This window comes from Nothoprocta perdicaria, unplaced genomic scaffold (genome assembly GCF_003342845.1).
Source record: "Nothoprocta perdicaria isolate Ctin4 unplaced genomic scaffold, notPer1 scaffold_5, whole genome shotgun sequence".
Lineage (NCBI taxonomy): Eukaryota > Metazoa > Chordata > Aves > Tinamiformes > Tinamidae > Nothoprocta > Nothoprocta perdicaria.
Window position 1 is genome coordinate 6,482,136 of NW_020455754.1, and position 12,306 is coordinate 6,494,441.

At 39.7% G+C, this 12,306-nt stretch overlaps 1 protein-coding gene across 4 annotated transcripts in view; it reads right to left on the reverse strand.

Annotated features, from left to right (window-relative positions):
• The window catches only part of SGCD (sarcoglycan delta), a 236,370-nt gene that overhangs the window by 44,769 nt on the left and 179,295 nt on the right, over positions 1-12,306 (reverse strand). For all 4 annotated transcript variants that reach the window (XM_026047658.1, XM_026047661.1, XM_026047659.1 and 1 more), the window contains exon 5: positions 2,689-2,776. In XM_026047658.1, coding sequence (XP_025903443.1) covers positions 2,689-2,776 — 88 coding nt within the window. The remainder of the gene's footprint in view (positions 1-2,688; positions 2,777-12,306) is intronic.

Consider the following 12,306-nt stretch of genomic DNA (forward strand, 5'->3'; position numbering starts at 1 on the left):
ACACTTAGGTATGTCGTTACCATTAAGTTTGGTATATTTAGAGATTTCTTTTTTTTATTATTATTATTATTATTATTATTTTTAACAGAAAGACAGACCCGCATGTGAAATAACAGTGAATGCATCATTATGTCTTCAGAGCATTAACATAGCTGTAAAAGGAATTCAGATCACTTCCTGAACATATTTTGCTAGGACCAGTGCTTGTGCTTACATTCAAACAAGTTTGAAAAGCCTGCATCACCAGGAAGGGAAGCCCTGGAAAATGCTGAGGGTTTCCATCTTGGCACTGCTGAAAGTTGTCCCTCCGCACGGGAATGGATTTCTCCCCTGCACAAGCCAACAGCAGGGTCTCATGTTCCGTGATGCTTTTAGTCAAGTAAACCTTTCCCTCTCAGCTCTTATTTTAATTCTGTGCTTCTCCTGCAGACTGCTAAGTAGTCCAGTGTTGAAAAGCCTCTGCCAATGCATTTTGTTGCAAAGCCTGATAGTCATTAGCTGCCTGGATGCCGAATCTGTCAGGTCTGTGGTTCTGAGGCTACAAAGAGCAGGTCCTTCTGTTGCCTGACCTAGGCTAAACTTTATAGAAGCCACCATCCAACAGTCCTAAGTTGCGTAAYCCAAACCAAAGCCTCCCTGGAATATGCTACCACGCAAGAAAAGTGATTGGAATTAGTGTTATTCCTGTCATCTTCCTCACTCGTCTCATTTCTCAAAGACAAGAGAAATAGGGCCTGAATGTCAGCATTTTCTTACAAGCAGTTTCTGACTACACCCAGTGTTKGCCTGCACAGGTCAACTGCATTACCATTGGGGCATGGACAGAATTGTGTGCGTGGTTTGGACTACAGAAAAATAAGGCTATGCTGAAACCCCTGCATGCTGTGGAAATACCTAAATATCCTGCAGCCATTCCAAGAAAATCCCATACTTTTAATTTTGATCTTTATCTCGTAAATTAACTGCCTCACTGCAATATACTCTACTTGGGACTACATTTGAACTCCACTCCAAAACCTGAGTTGCTGCAGAATGCAAAAATGAGCTTAATAACCATGATGCTATACAAAGATAAACAGACAGACTTTGACATGGGTTTTAACACTGGAAAGACTGAGATGGAAATAAGCTACCCATTATCCATGACACTGCATTGGACCTGGAATGACTAGTTGTTGTGGATGAGGAAGGTTTCCCTCAGGGAGTTTCCCTTGGGCTGCACAGCTCATCTTCCCACTCTGCAGTACAGCTCGTGCACCTGAAACTGTATTTTATTTTCTGTTCTGTTTCTTCTCTACAAAGAAGAGGGAAGAAAGGTGAACGGGGGACTACTATATTCATTAGTGACATCATTATGTTTTGTTATCTTTTCCTTTCTAAGGGAAGATTGCCCCATTTTACTATGTGATATCACATAATTTACCAGAGCTCAATAAAGGCAAGAGGTGTTTATGGCAGTTTTCCTGGCTCTGGGGAAGCACAGCTGGGTACTCAGGCTACAGGCAACTGTATCCTGGATGAAATCCTGTAATCCCAAATCACRCAGCTGGAAAACAGGAAAGATATAGTCTTCTCCAAAAAGGAGACCTGAAGTCCTTTATTTAGCTGTAAAGCACCAGCAACCCGCCTGCTGTGCCATTTGTCATCTCAACACTGCCTTGGGCCATGCTTCATCCTGAACATGCTTTATATAAGCACGTGTGTACACATAATACAGTGCTGTTATTTCTTCCATAGACTAAGTCATCTCAAGCTCTTATGAAATGCAGGCACTTAAACGAACCAAATACCCAGCTGAAAAATATATGGCAACCCAACAAACTAAAGTTCAGTTTAAATGTGAGAATCTGGGTGCTTGGAGTTGAGTTTATTTCCTTCCTCAAGGCAATTTGCATGCATGCCGCTTAAATTGTGCTTACTGAAGCTGCATATTTAATTATTTAACACTGTGACTAAAGGYCAAGATGTTATATAAGCAAGACAGACAACCCAGTTTCATATAGAAACAACATGTTCATGGCTTACTAACTTACCCACACAGCAGTACTACTCACAATTCCCAGGTAAATCTAAATAAATAAATATCTATCAAAGTTTATATACATACATCATATATTAATATATATAAAGTATCAGCCCCTTTCAACTCAAATTACAAATGCATTAATTCAAAGGTCTCTGTGCACTGGGGATTTATGAAACACCAATTTTCCCATCAAACTTACTAATGCTTGGGAGAATGAGAGAGTTCCTTATCAGCAAAAGGACTTTGGGCTTAGAAAGCTCAAATTGCAGTGTCCAAACCCAGCCACAGTCAATCARTAGAGCTCCTGAGATCTTAAGCAAGTTAAAAGTGTTCCAGGAAAATCTTGTGCCTGTTATGAACAAAATGTCAGCCGAAATATGTTCTTCTTGACCCTGAAGCCGTACAGTTAACCTTTTTGTCTCTGAATTGGCTTTCAAATGAAAATCATGGTCTGCTTTGTTATCAGAAAGCAGCAGCCAACTCCCTCTCGACAGTGGCTTTCATGTACCTTGCTTTGTTTCTACCAAGTGGAGTGAAGTTTTCATTTGTACTTCTGTAGACATCTGGGATCCCCTGTGTGTGCTGTCTCAAGCTCATGCAGCACCCCATACATCACTTTCATGTCTYCTTAATTCTTTCCCACAGTCTTTCRCGCTCCTTACCTGTTACAAGACGAGTCAGGACTTTAGTCTTGTCATTAAGGATGTTCACTGTAACGTTTCTGGCAGACTGGAAGTACAGTGGGTTGCCCTGGAACAAGAACACAAGACAAGCCCATGACAAGGTTGCCAGGATGTGTGACACCGATGTGCATGAGAAATTTATTGCTGAGTTTAGCTATGGAGCCTCTGGGTTCTTGTTACAGCACTCACAAGGTTGGCCATGTGTTTGAAGACTACCAGGTTTGTGCCATTGTGTGYTAATTTTTGCATATCTACTCCCTGCACGTTACCGATGTAACCCAGAAGAGAAGTGAGTCTGTCTAGAAGGAGCAGCTACAAATACAGGTTTGAATACACCAATAGAGGCAAACAAGAAAACSTTATTAACTTTTTAATTTTATGGAGAAAGTGCTTTCCATCTCAGYATACTTCTCTGGTATCTGGCACACACCCCAGTCACCATCCAAAATGGGATGCCAGTTAAATCTACATTAAGTGCCATTAAATCTACACGGCTAGTTGGTGTAGGAACTCTGTAATTCATCTGTATACAAAAAAAAAAATGGCACTCGACCACAAGATACGCCAAGCAATTAACCTAAAATAGTTACACAAAAAGTTGCACTACAGAACTCTTACAAGATAAGACAAGAGGTGGGACCCAGCTACAAAAGTCTTAAAATACATAATCAGACCCTGAAAGGCTTACCCCAGCATAGTCATCTCATTCACTGATTCAGAGCTCTTATTCATATAGATTTCAAAAAAAAAAAAAAAAATCCCWAATGGAAGAATTATGTTTTTATTGGTCTGCAGGGAAAGAACATTTCAAGCACTTAATGCAATGCCTGTTCTCATTTCCATAATTCTTCTTCCATTAAGGAATGAAGAACTGCAAAAGAAATATTCTCTTTTTTTTTCTGAAAATTCTGTAGATTTGGTGTCTATCATCTTCTATTCAAAAAGGTAATAAAAGAAACACCTTGCACACAGCGCTACAGGCTTAGTGATGTCGCCAACTTCATTCCATCACACACAGACTAAAAAAGAAAAAAWTTTAAAACATATCTTAATTTAGAAATGATTACTGGGAAGGGAAAAATGTATCATTTTTGTGACTACCTCATGCTATGAGATTACAAAATTGATTATTCTGATGCACTAGAGTAAATGAAAATTTATATCAATATGGCATCATCACCACAATAAAAATAATTATGTACAGCAATATTCTCATATTATCAACAAACTATCACACAAGCAAACAGATCTAGAGTTAGAATATTGGCAGGCAATAAATAATCAACTCTATAATACTGTATGAGACATATCTATATTTATAATAGTGCAATATGCAGCAATCCAGTTCTGATTCTTTCCAGGAAAACAGTATCAAAGATATGAAATATATTTCATTCTTGGACTTGATGTAAAGAAAACTAAAGTGAAACAAAACTAGGATTCGGTATTCTTTTGGATTTGGGGAATCTAGTCTTTGTCTGTTGGCCTACCTCTTCCTCTCTCAAATGTTCAGGAACTCTTCTGGAAGCACGTTTAAAATAAAATACATCTGATATTGCCAATCACTGAATAACCCAACATATTTCACTTTCYCAGGTGCTGGGAAATCTTTTTCTCTGTTGTTTGTTCTTTTCCTCCTCCATCACCAATATCCCCATACCTTTCTGAGTAGCATCACAGAGCGCTCTTAGATGTTGGTGTTGGCTTGATCTTCATGCCCAGACACAACTTTTCCAAATAACCCTGTAGAAAATCCTACCTAGTAAATACAAAATTCTGCCTGTTACTCCAGCCTTTCATTAATAAGCCTAATGGTCTAACATCAATGCAAATATTCACAGACACACAAAAGGCTGCCACAGCTACCCAGTATGTTAAAATGTTGGACACAGGCTGCATAATAAAGAGTTTGAAAAGGGCAAAAATATGTCAAAACAGTTTGTTTCCTCAATAAGCAGCCAGTTACTCAGTAGGACTTAGGTGGTTTTGCAAAAGGCATTGACTGATTGCTCACCAGGCTAAACACATGGCAAAACAAACCTTAACAGATCACTCGGCATCTTTCCCTGGCTCATTCCTGAAAAAATGCTAAAACCMCTAGATGAAAGACAGTAAAAACATCTTGATTGACTATCTTAATGTGGAGCTGAAGCAATTTCAACCAGTGCCATCTTTAAGGAAATTTAATGCTTTAACAGGTGTCCRTCGACTCTTTTAGGGAATTATTAAATACATTTGTCAATCTTTTTTTAACAGGCAATTTAGAAGCAACACATCACACTCAGCATATTCATATTTTGCAAGGTCAAAAGGAGTTGCTTTGACCTGATCTTAAGGATCCTATATGGATTCAATGATGTTGCACAGCGAGTGCAAGCAGAGATCGTGGAAAGAAGAGAAATGGTAATTTCCTGCTTGAAGCTCTGAAAAGTTCAAGGCAGTTCCGAAAAGTTCAGTTCCACAGAATACAAAGATTTGGGGAAACAATTAAGTAAAATAAAAATAATCAGAACTGATTACTAATATTATGGATCATATAAATGGCATGTCTATGAATCACTGCAAACCTCAGCAGGACAACATAAAGGCATCACTGGAAAGCATTCATGGCTGTGTTGACAAGCTTAGGAAAATCTTGTGAACTTTGTCCCTAAGACCTCCCCTGAATTTCATCAATGACAAAATAAATCATAGACTTAAGGTCAAACTTGTAGGCCAACTGTTAATATTTCTACTAAAGTTGTCATACAAAAGAAAAAAAAAAATAGATTCTCCTATTTCTGATATAGCTCCCAAAGAGAACAGGATTTTGCCCTGAAGCCTTCTGGCACACAAATTTAAGTCATACAGATAAATCTCTAGGTGTTAGATTGAAAACATACCTTAATGCTATTTGAACATATTATTTGTTGTTTAATCACCAAGTCTTCTGATCTTGACTTTGTCCTTCAAACAGTTCAATATGATGCTCGTGTAACTAAATCCCTTTTCTTGGCAAAACTCTGATTTGACAACGTAAGCTTTTCATAGAAGAATGAAAGCAAGTGATGAATAGAATTGATAACAAAAACCATATTACAACAATGCTATGCAGTGCCCTTGTACATGTCTGTTTAAGTCTAAAGACAATTGTGTTTAAGAAGGTAATGAGGTTCAAAACAGAGGTAAACAAATGAGTTTTTATCCTTTTCTTCAACAGGTTACATGTTAACCTCTGATATTTGTTATTTTCAATGTTAAGTGTTCAAATGCTCAAAAACAAAAACCACAAGGCCCTTCTGTGCAAACAACACAGTTCATAGCTGCAGCTGTCTTTGTACAAAGGTAAATTTTGCACTACCAGGATGCTCAGAATACTTATGTGAAAATATTGCTTTCTCACTCTTTTTGACATAGGAATTGCATAGAAAGTACATATTGTAGAGTTTTATGTCTGTTACCACAAAAATCTCCTTCATGGAATTTGTTGAAGTTTATTTTAGGAACAAATGAAAGTAAAATTTTCCGCTGCTATATTAAAGCAATTACATTTCTGAGTTTGCTTGCTAAAAGGCAAAGAAGGCAGGTCTGTGATGGAAGGTCTATATGACTGACTTCTTTTGAAAGGCTGTCCAAGGGTTTTTGTATTTTTCAAAGTGGTTTATTCTTGGCAGTCTAGGAGCTTCCATGTTTAGAAGAATACTTGTAGTAATCTCATGAACRCTGCTTAGAGAGAGTGGCTGCCTCCTCTTCAAGATGCCTAATCAGCTGCTTTCCAGCTGAGATTTTTCTGAAAATTAAATTACATCACAACTACTGACATTAAAAGCAAAACTGAAAAAAAAAACCCCTCCACAACACTGCATCTGACTCATTCCTTTATCTTTGATTAGCTTATAATATAATTGGCTTATAACAGCCGATGATGTGGAAAAAAAAAAAAAAAAGACTCATGAACAAAACCAGAATGCAACCATGTGCGCTGGCACCACGTGCGCTATCCATAGGGCTGGCAAAAGTTGGTTGGGAAACTTCYGAAAGCTGCTGCACATTCACTAAATGTTCTGAGAACTGAACKGAGCCTTACTGCCCTCCTGGGCTGCAATCTGAAAGGGTTAGGCGCATTAAGCATGCTTAGCACTAACGAGTCCTCTGGCAAGGGACCTTTAGACGCCATCTGCAACCAAGGGAACAGAGCTTCAGAACTCATAAAATGACCAAATAATTCTGCACATGCTTTGAGCATTTCACTGCACTCAGAATTCACCTGATGGTGTTGTACCGGGGTCGATCAAAGGTGTGGTGATGATGAACTTTGCGTCACTGGGGAAGAACTCTCCCTCACACCAGCACTTGAAGAACCGTAACTCTCTTCACCAGGAGAACAGCAGTACTAGACTCTCAGCGCGTTAATCACCACTTTCCAGTAGATATCAACTGAGCATTTACCGTTTTTTTTCATATTCTCCCCCAGAAGTAACTCACTGCTGCAGCTGCTCCTAAGGACACTGAGAGGTAGCTGACAGAGATCAGATCCTTGCATACAGGAGCTGTTGTAGCAACAGGACTACGGATTTCTGCTAAGTTATAGCCTGTCCCTGCCTCGGGTTATGCTAGTTACGGTCAGACTCCAGCGGTGACAGATCTCCTGCTGAACTGAACACACTGCAGATATGCATGAGAGCACAAGGAGAGAGGGAGAGAATGCTGCTGAGGTTTAAAATATTCTAAATCATCCAATTGTATAGCTATGCACTGCTCATAACTTGTACTCCAGACAGGTGTGCAGACCTCCTTTAATTTGTTTTCATTTTATAGCCTTCCAAGTATGCTACTGCCTGGCTTAGGCATCCTTTAGAACTACCAGTAAATCATAGTTCACTATCTATAAAAGGCAATTGAAGATGATATTAAAATTATACAGAACTAGTGATTTCAGACTCATTTTCTATTACTTGGGCTACATTACACCAGATACAAGCAAGGTCTCAGCCAGTTAGTCAGCTGAAATCACATTTAAGAGTAAATATTGCTATTACTATGAAAGGAACAGTAATATTTTTCCAAAAGTCTGACTCGCCAGAGAGACTTGCTTTCTCCAGAGTTCACAGCACCTTTCAGACATTTTGTTACTGGGTGGCATAATACCCAGTTATACATCCAGATATTTTTCTCCAAGAAGTCCACTAACATGGCTGTCTCTGACCACTGCTTTGAATTCACAATTCTCCTTGGCCTTGAGTTAACTTCTTGTACTAGATTAGAGCTGGCCATGCCAACTTCTTCATATATGTTCAGCACTAATACAGTAAAGATCCTTGCTGAGGGCCCTGGTGTAACTGAAATTCAACTGCTGCTAATAAGAAGAACGGAAAACATTTCCATCTGTCTGAATTGGGAAAAGGAATTCATGGGTCTCTGATTCATCTGCATCCATATGCCAGTATCTAGACARTACTTACGGACACATAGACATATGCAAGGTAGCCAGCAACGGAAGTCAAATCCATCACAGATCACAGCATGTGATTTGCCTAATTATGAATAACACCTCACATTTTTTTATCTACGCAAAAAGCACTTTGTGAATGAGCAGATGGCATTGCTATGGGACGGCACCATCCTCGACAGTTGCAGATGTAGAGCATTTACACAGCATGCTTAAAAATAATGACACAACACAAGCTGCTTCCTGGGGAAAAAAAAAGATTCAAACTGAACAAGTGTCACCAAACAAAATCCACCTATTTATTGATATTCTGAACTTATCTGATCCAGCCTCTCTTCTCATATCAAATACATATGCGCAGGCCAGGAAATGATGCTATCTGAACATCATTAAAGCCTTAGATAGAACTATCATGTGTGCTGTTGGACATGAAAAAACTGCAACACCAACCAACTTGAGTCTAGTTCCAACCCGCAAACCATTTAAATCCACAAAAGCAGAATCAATAGGAAGAAGCCCTGCAGAGAAACCAATTACACTGCAAAAGCAACTATATTACAGTACGGTTACGGCTGGAAGGCAGGGAACACAGAAGGCCATCCTCACTTCTGTGATTACCTAGTGGAGTTCTCTGCGATGCCTCCAGCCCGTGAAATGATAAGGTTCAGCCCTGACATGTTCCTGCAGTCAAAGCAGCTCTATTTCTGGGTTTCTGGTGCAATTATTAGGCACTTCATTATGACAGCTGTCCTTCGGCTTGTTGTGCTCCAGAGGCAAATGTGGGCCTGTGCATCTGGAAATAGGTTTGAAGGGGTAAACATACTCCTCTTTTCAATAACTTCATGGGAATAATAATCTGATTACCTGTAACTGCAATTATCTATTCATTGGTGTCTGTGCACTTGCCATTGTACAAGTGCACAAGTCTGTGTACTTGCCATTGTACAAGACATAAATAAAGATGATCTGATCATTCCTGGGGATTTAAAATACAGGTTTTCCATTCAAAGTCTTGCTTTTATTTGTAGTTTGTCTGTTTTCTTCTAAGCTGCTGTAAGCAAAGAGGCTGGTGTGACAAGCTTGAAGTAGCTATAAAATGATGGATGAAAGGCATATTTGGGGCTTGCTGTGGGAATATTTATTGTAGAAATATAYTGAATTAACTCTTTAGAGGCATATTTGGAAAAACTGGATGGAAGAAAAAGAAAGACACAGTCACGGGCACAGCCTATGATTTCAAGTAATGGGACTAATTTAGTTATGATATAGGACTATTAGGTCACACTAAATAGATCGCTTTTGAATTCCTTTTATGTAATTGCTTTTCTTTTTTTTTTTTTCTTGCTAAAATGATCAATATTTTGCTTTAAGAAGGCTGCTTTGTCAGTCTACACCCTTCATCACGGATTTCCCCAAAGGRATAAAAACAAGTGACCAAACCTTCATCCCCGGAGAGGCAGAATATCTCCCAGTCACGATCATCCACTTGGGAAGCCAAAACAGCAGATGCAGCTAAACACATGACCATGAAATTGGATTGATCCAAAGGAAAGATCCTACATCATGCTGGACACGATGCAAAAAACATGCACACCTACCGAAATAAAACAGTAGTAAATCTGTAATCAGTGGAGCAAAATAGGGTGCTTTGTGTTGAGAACTGACTGCATCTGGTGAGTGCCATCCAARTGATGCTCTGAGGTAATTGCAGATATTGCCACAGTACAGAGCTCATGAGCAGAAACAACCTCCCAGCCAACAGCACTGTGGGCCTGGGCAGTGGTGCTTCAAGAGACATCAGACTTGCAGGAAGATCAGCAGATGCTTTTCCCACACGTGGTAGAAGAAGTAAATGCTGTCTGGGGAATTGGGGAATAATGGCAAAGGCAGCCAAAGGGATTAGGATGTGTGAAGACAAAATAGAGCACAACAAGATATACAAAAGCCAAAGATGTGTGGATCACAACCAGGTGGCTCAGTCTGTCTGGTTGTTCCCTCTTTCACACAGAATATATCTGCTGCCAGTTGATTTTATTCCTTAAATTCTTTTAAAATCCTGAGGGGACAAAACTGATTGGTGAAGACACCCAGGCAGTGGGACCAACCAGGAAAAAGTGCAGAAGGGGTCATGTCTGCATGTTACCATCTCTTCTAYTCTATTTCCTACACTGTTGCATAATTCATGATGTTGTGGAGAGAAACAAAAAGCCTGCTGCTTTTCCAACTGCGTGCCATCATCAAGGCTCATCATTTATGAGTAACAGTTGGGATCYGAAGGAAATATACACAGCAAAAGTCAGCTTGCAGCAGCAGAGGGAGATTCCAAGAATGCAGAAGAAATAGAGATACAATATTTTGGCTTGAAGCAAGAGTACTCATGGAATAAAATTAAAATTGAAAAGGTGCTCCTCAAGTCAAGAGCACTGGTAATATAGCATGACAATCTAAGTGCCACTGTCCTACATGCAATGCCTGCTCTGGTCTTCACCTCAGTCATGAGAGATGGTCTGCCAAAACCTGAGAGCAGACACAGGCTCTGGATACTACCGCATAGGAAGCATCATAGAAAACGTCTTCAGGGTCACCTCATCAACCCCCTCACAGCCATAGCTCTTTGGAGACAACGTCAGTACATCAGCTCCAGAGGGATCACTCAGATCAATCACACACAGCAGCTGTTCTAAATCAGAAAGGATCTCCCGACTTTATATAGCAGTCACTGTATATTTACATTATGGATTATGTGGTCATCCACTCTGTGGCTTCACTTGTAYGTACAACACATCAGTGAAGCCACTTGAAAGAGAAATATCAACTATTCTGTAGTGATGAACTTCACTCGCTTTATACCTCTAAATTGCAAAATATACCTATAAAAACAATGGTGTTAAAAAAGTAAGGAGTTGTTTACACTCTTCCAGATCAACCTAACTGAAAGAAAGAAAACAGCTAAGGAACTCAAAGCCTAGTTGAACAGGGACGCTTGTTCTGTCAGATAAATGACRTCTTCTCAACCAACCCAATTGTCTGTAATTTTACTTGTTTCTCTCCTTTTAAATATTGATGCTGTACAAGACTTCTCACTGGAGAAACACATCTTGTTCTTCTGTTGTACTGCTCTGGGCTGCAGTCCTGTCAGATCTCATTCAAGAGGAAGGCTGAGCTTGTTTTAGTACTTGGAAAGAAGCCTTTGCAGGCACTGYGGACAGTGATAGGGATGATTCAGTGAACAGCATGCTTCTCTCTATGAGTAGCCACCCATTCACAGCACCATGGGCACTTTCTGAAGCTGCTACTGGTTTCTTAGCAGAGAAGCAGAACTCAAACGTTAACCACTTCTATTCATTAGATGTCCCATGACAAATCCTCCACTGCTTAGAGTCAAACCTGTGAAACAGCATATTGTTTTGCTCAGGGAGAAAAAGAATTCAAAGAAAAGTTCAAAACAAAGTTGCAGGAGGAAAAAAAGAGAAAGAAAAAAACTCTGTGACTTAAAAGCAATTTTTATTCCTGTAGTTGTAGAGAAATTAAGAATCTAATAAAAYGTCCTGCACTGACAGGATGCTATGCGAATCCTCATACACAGTTACTCGTCACTCAGGCAGCAACTTATAAATCAAACTTTACATAGATGTGTTTGAATAGACACATCAAAGAAAACTTCCCCTTGCCACGAGGTATTGCAGGAGTGCATTCCAAAGGAAGACAGGACTCAGTTTCCACACTGGTGTCCCATGTAGCAGCCCATGTTTTAAAAGGTGGAAACTGCTCTTTTCTGCTCACTCCTTTCCAGGGCTGATGAGCTCTCATCACTAGCACTCGCTTGCTCTGCCTTTACATCTGCATCTCAGCTCCCTGGCCAGATACACATAGCAAAATACTTTTTTAACCACGCTAGCCTTTATTTGAAAATACAAGCCAACTCTGACATCATGCTCCCTTACACTTAGGGTAGGCAATGCACCAAAAAGGATCCACAAATGGAKACAGGACTCCGCACATCACTTCTCACCTGCCAAAGCAGCAAATCAGCAAGTCATCTTGCTTGCCTTCATTCCTACCTCCTGTTCCGCTCTCCTGTTTAATATATATTTTTTTTTATTTTTAATTTTTCCGCTCTGTAAAACCCTTTTGGAAAAAGGATAAACCTTTCTTCATGTTTGTACCAA